This window comes from Myotis davidii, unplaced genomic scaffold (genome assembly GCF_000327345.1).
Source record: "Myotis davidii unplaced genomic scaffold, ASM32734v1 scaffold370, whole genome shotgun sequence".
Taxonomy (NCBI): Eukaryota; Metazoa; Chordata; class Mammalia; order Chiroptera; family Vespertilionidae; genus Myotis; species Myotis davidii.
The window spans coordinates 2,717,888-2,722,343 of record NW_006288615.1 but is presented as its reverse complement, the minus strand read 5'-3'; the positions used below and the strand labels follow the sequence as shown (position 1 = coordinate 2,722,343).

The following is a 4,456-nucleotide window of genomic DNA, read 5'->3' as shown; positions in this document are numbered from 1 at the left end:
TGCCCCACCCCGGCCCCTCCCGCCCTCCTGTCTCAGTCTCCTCCAGATCACAGGGTCCAGGTCTGAGTCTGCTCAGCTGGCATGGTTCTCACCCTGGGCAGGAGGGCGGGGAAGATGTTTCCTTAAAGCCACCTTGGTTGCTGGCCTGGGCCTCTGGCTTTCTTCTCTCTCTCCATCTCTCCCTTCCTCCTTCCCCCACCCTCACTTTCTGAAGGCCTACTGTGCAGCAGGCTGTGTGTTGGGGACATTGGAATCTGGGATTACGAGCAAAACCACACTAGGCTGACACTGCAGGGGATAGTCAGCTAAACAAATACAAGTAATAAGAAACAAAAATCAGCCCTGACCGGTGTGGCTCAGTGGATAGAGCATCAGCCTGCGGACTGAAGGGTCCTGGGTTCGATTCCAGTCAAAGGCATGTACCTGGGTTGCGGGCACATCCCCAGTGGGGGGCGTGCAGGAGGCAGCTGGTCGATGTTTCTCTCTCTTCGATGTTTCTCTCTATCCCTCTCCCTTCCTCTCTGTGAAAAATCAATAAAATATATTAAAAAAAAAAAATCAAGGAAGCCCTAGCTGGCTTTGCTCAGTGGATAGAGCATCGACAGTGTAGGCCTGTGGACTGAAGGATCTCGGGTTCGATTCTGGTCAAGGGCACATGCCTGGATTGTGGGCTTGATCCCCAATAGGGGGCATGCAGGAGGCAGCCAATCAATGATTATCTCTCATCATTGATGTTTATCTCTCTCTCTCTCTCTCCCTTCTTCTCTGAAATCAATTAAAAAAAATTTTTTTTTAAAAAAATCAAGGCAGATCGGGTGACAGAGACCCAAGAAGGTCATGGCTGGTTAAGACTAGGGCTGGAAGGAAGCTGGGGAGAAAGAGTGAGGGCTTGGCCAACCTATCCTGTCTTTTGCTGGATGGTAGGGGATGGGATCTCAAGAAGCCAGCAGTTAGTACAGGGCAGGATATTCAGCTGGGCCTTGGAGAGCTGGTGGCTGGGGCTGGGAAGGCTCTGGGGCCAAGGCAGACAAGGGGAGGTGTTTGTGTTTTCTCTGGCCCCTGAACCTCCATCTACTGCTGTCTGAGCATGGGCCCCATTCTTCTGCTTCTCTCTGCTTACCCATCAGTAAGCATTGTCCCCAAGTGGACACCCAGGGTGGGCCTTAGCCGCACAGTCTGCATCACGCTGGGGCTTAGTGTCCAGAGCTTAGAGTCACCTAGTTCCATGCTCCATGGTGAGATAGTCGGGCTGGGCCAGCTTGGCTCAAGTGTCCACGCCTGGCCCAGTGGGCTGTGGCCAGGGGCAGGGCACACACCCACTGCCCACCCAGTGACAGAAGTGAGAGCAGCCTCTCTGGAAGGGTGTGGCCAGGGCAGGCAAACTTCCAGAAACTTCCAGATGGACAGTGGGCATGGGTAGCCTGTGGAATAGGAGGGGAGGTGAGAATGAACAGACCAAACTGGAGCAGCACCCAGTCTTCTTCTCTGCTCCTACAGTTGTGCTGGTCCTGGTGTTTGGCATCTGCTGGGCCCCGTTCCATATCGAACGTCTCATGTGGAGCTTCATGTCCTCGACCGAGTACCTGCTCGAGGCCTACCAGTACGTACACATCATCTCTGGCGTCTTCTTCTATCTCAGCTCTGCTGCAAATCCCGTGCTCTACAGCCTCATGTCCACCCGCTTCCAGGACACCTTCCGGGAAGCCCTGTGCTTGGGAACCCGGTGCCGTGGCCACAGGCGACGTCACAGCTCCCACAGTCTCAGCAGGGTGACCACGGGCAGCACCCTGTGTGACATGGGCTCCCTGGGCAGCAGGGCCCACCCTCTGGCTGAGAACTATGGCCTAGAGGGACAGGAAGAGACTGACCCCTCCCTCCATAGAGGAGACTCACAGCAGCTCCACCTGGAGGCACCAGAGGGCCACTTGTAGCCACACCTGCCCTCCTCTTGGGTGATGTCTTCATGCCTGTCCCCTTCATGCCCGGTTCCCCCTGCAGCCACCTTAGTGACTCCTGCTCCCGCCATGTACTAGAAGGGATATACGATTACCCTCTAGGCCCCTAGGCCTCCAGTTAAAGTCCTTCCCTGCAGGAACATCATAGTCAGTTAACTGGCACAGCACACCTTCTTTTGGGGACATCCCCACTCCTGCCACAGTTTCCAAAATGTTTTCCCAAGGCTCTGCCTTCCCTCCCATTTTCTGTCCCTTTCTAGCTCATGGCCTGCACCTGGGACCCTCCTCCTACCTGACCCCTCCCTGGCCCGGTCAGCTTATTCTACTCTGGGCTCTCCACTGGTAGCACTGTTGGGTGGCAGGGATGCCAGCGATCCAGGGGACCTGCTTCCAATCCTAGCCCTATTGCCACCTTGCTGTGTGGCATCAAGCATATCAGCTCACCTTCCCAGGCCTTGATCCCCTGCTTGCAAAATGAAATGGGCCCCGATATTCTAAGTGCCACACTTTGACTCTTTAGCTGCATTTTCTGTGAGTGTGCATAAGTCACTGCTGTAATGAAACCCACTGATACCCTCAGATTACCAAGATGGAAATTACTGTCTACACGCTCACCACCCCAACCCCTCTCCCTCCCTGACCTCCATAAGCACCACCTCCCATGCCCCCCTTCTAGTTGCACAACAATGTGAACATGCCCAGACAATATTCAACTGTATGCTTAAATGGTTAAGATCAGGGGTCCTCAAACTTTTTAAACAGGGGGCCAGTTCACTGTCCCTCAGACCGTTGGATTAAAAAAAAAACTAGTCGGCTGCTAAGCAACAGGCAGCGGTGGCAAAAACACCTGGGCGGGGCGGGCCGGATAAATGTTTTTAGTGGGCCGCATGTGGCCCGCGGACCGTAGTTGGAGGACCCCTGGTTAAGATGATAAATTTTGTTGTGTATTTACCAGTTTTTTTAAATCTAAGATAAGCAGAAATTGTCATTTATTTTTTTAAAGCCCCACACAACAGTCTGTAATACTTAGTAATCATTCAAATTCACTGTTTTTAAAACTCTTTTTTTTTAAGAAGAAAGATGAGAACAGATTTAAGGCATTTGGTTCTAGAAACATTTACATTCTTCTAACAGTCTAAACCTCTTCAGCACAGGCCTCACCCTCTTTCAAGTTCCTGCACAGGACAGAGCAGGACAATTGGGGCTGTTTAGGTACAGATGTCAAGGCCAATATCCTGTAGAGCAGAGGTTCTCAACCTGTGGGTCGCGACCCCTTTGGGGGTTGAACAACCCTTTCACAGGGGTCACCTAAGACCATTGGAAAACACATAATTACATATTGTTTTTGTGATTAATCACTATGCTTTAATTATGTTCAATTTGTAACAATGAAAATACATCCTGCATATCAGATATTTACATTACAATTCATAACAGTAGCAAAATTAGAGTTATGAAGTAGCAACAAAAATAATTTTATGGTTGGGGGTCACCACAACATGAGGCACTGTATTAAAGGGTCACGGCATTGGGAAGGTTGAGAATCACTGCTGTAGAGGTACATAATGTATTTCTAGGCAAAATGATAGGATGCCTGGGATTCACATTAAAATACTTAAGCAAAAAAGGAGGAGGGGGATGGGGGAAGAGAAGGGGTGAGGAGGTAAAAGTGGGGCAGGGAATAATTGAGAAAAGAATGGCAAAAATATTGTTTTGCCCTGGTTGGTTTGGCTCAGTGGATAGAGCGTCTGCCTGTGGATTGAAGGGTCCAGGGTTTGATTTCCGTAAGGGCACATGCCTGGGTTCCACCCTCAATCCCCAGCGTGCAGGAGGCAGCCAATCAATTATTCTCTCTCATCATTGATGTTTCTCTCTCCCTTCCTCTCTGAAATCAATAAAAATATATTTTAAAAAATATTGAAGTTTTGAATCTGGGTGATGGGTAAAAGAGGATTCGTTTTTAATTTTCTCTACTTAATGTATGTTTGAAAGTATTCGCAATAAAATGTTTTTAAGTTTGCAATAAAGATTCACCTATTTCTCTCTCCATCAACGTGACTGCCTTTATTAACAGCTTTCAGCACCTGCAGACCGGGGGTTTCCCGGCCTGGGGCTAAGGGGGGCCTCCCACTCTCGCGTGCTGACCTTCGCGGTCTCTCGGGCTCAGCAGGGAAACGTGGCCTCGCTCCCTAGCAGCGGGGGGGCTGGGCGTGGAGCGCGGGACGGGGGTGTCGAGCACTCTGCCCGCATCGACAGGATCGCGACACGGGACGGGGGTGCCGAGCACTCTGCCCACGTCGACAGGATCCCGACACGTCCGGGAACAGGAGGGACCAGTACCCACCGCTCCCAAGAACGGCACACGCGGCACCAAAAAACGTCCGTCCCAAGGCGCAGGCTCCGCAAGCACAGGCCGCGGAGGGGCACTTCATTAGCCGTGCGCCCCCCACCCAACATGCGCCGACCTCGCACAGAGCGAACCCCTGCTCCCCACCCCGCCC

The 4,456-nt window shown here is 51.7% G+C and overlaps 1 protein-coding gene across 1 annotated transcript in view; it reads left to right on the top strand.

Annotated features, from left to right (window-relative positions):
• The window catches only part of NMUR1 (neuromedin U receptor 1), a gene marked incomplete at its 5' end in the record, with an annotated part of 4,942 nt that extends 2,259 nt beyond the window's left edge, over positions 1–2,683 (top strand). Inside the window, one exon of the mRNA XM_006760656.2 lies at positions 1,498–2,683. Within this exon, the coding sequence (XP_006760719.1) occupies positions 1,498–1,931 (434 nt within the window). The remainder of the gene's footprint in view (positions 1–1,497) is intronic.
• Positions 2,684–4,456: the final 1,773 nt, after the last annotated feature.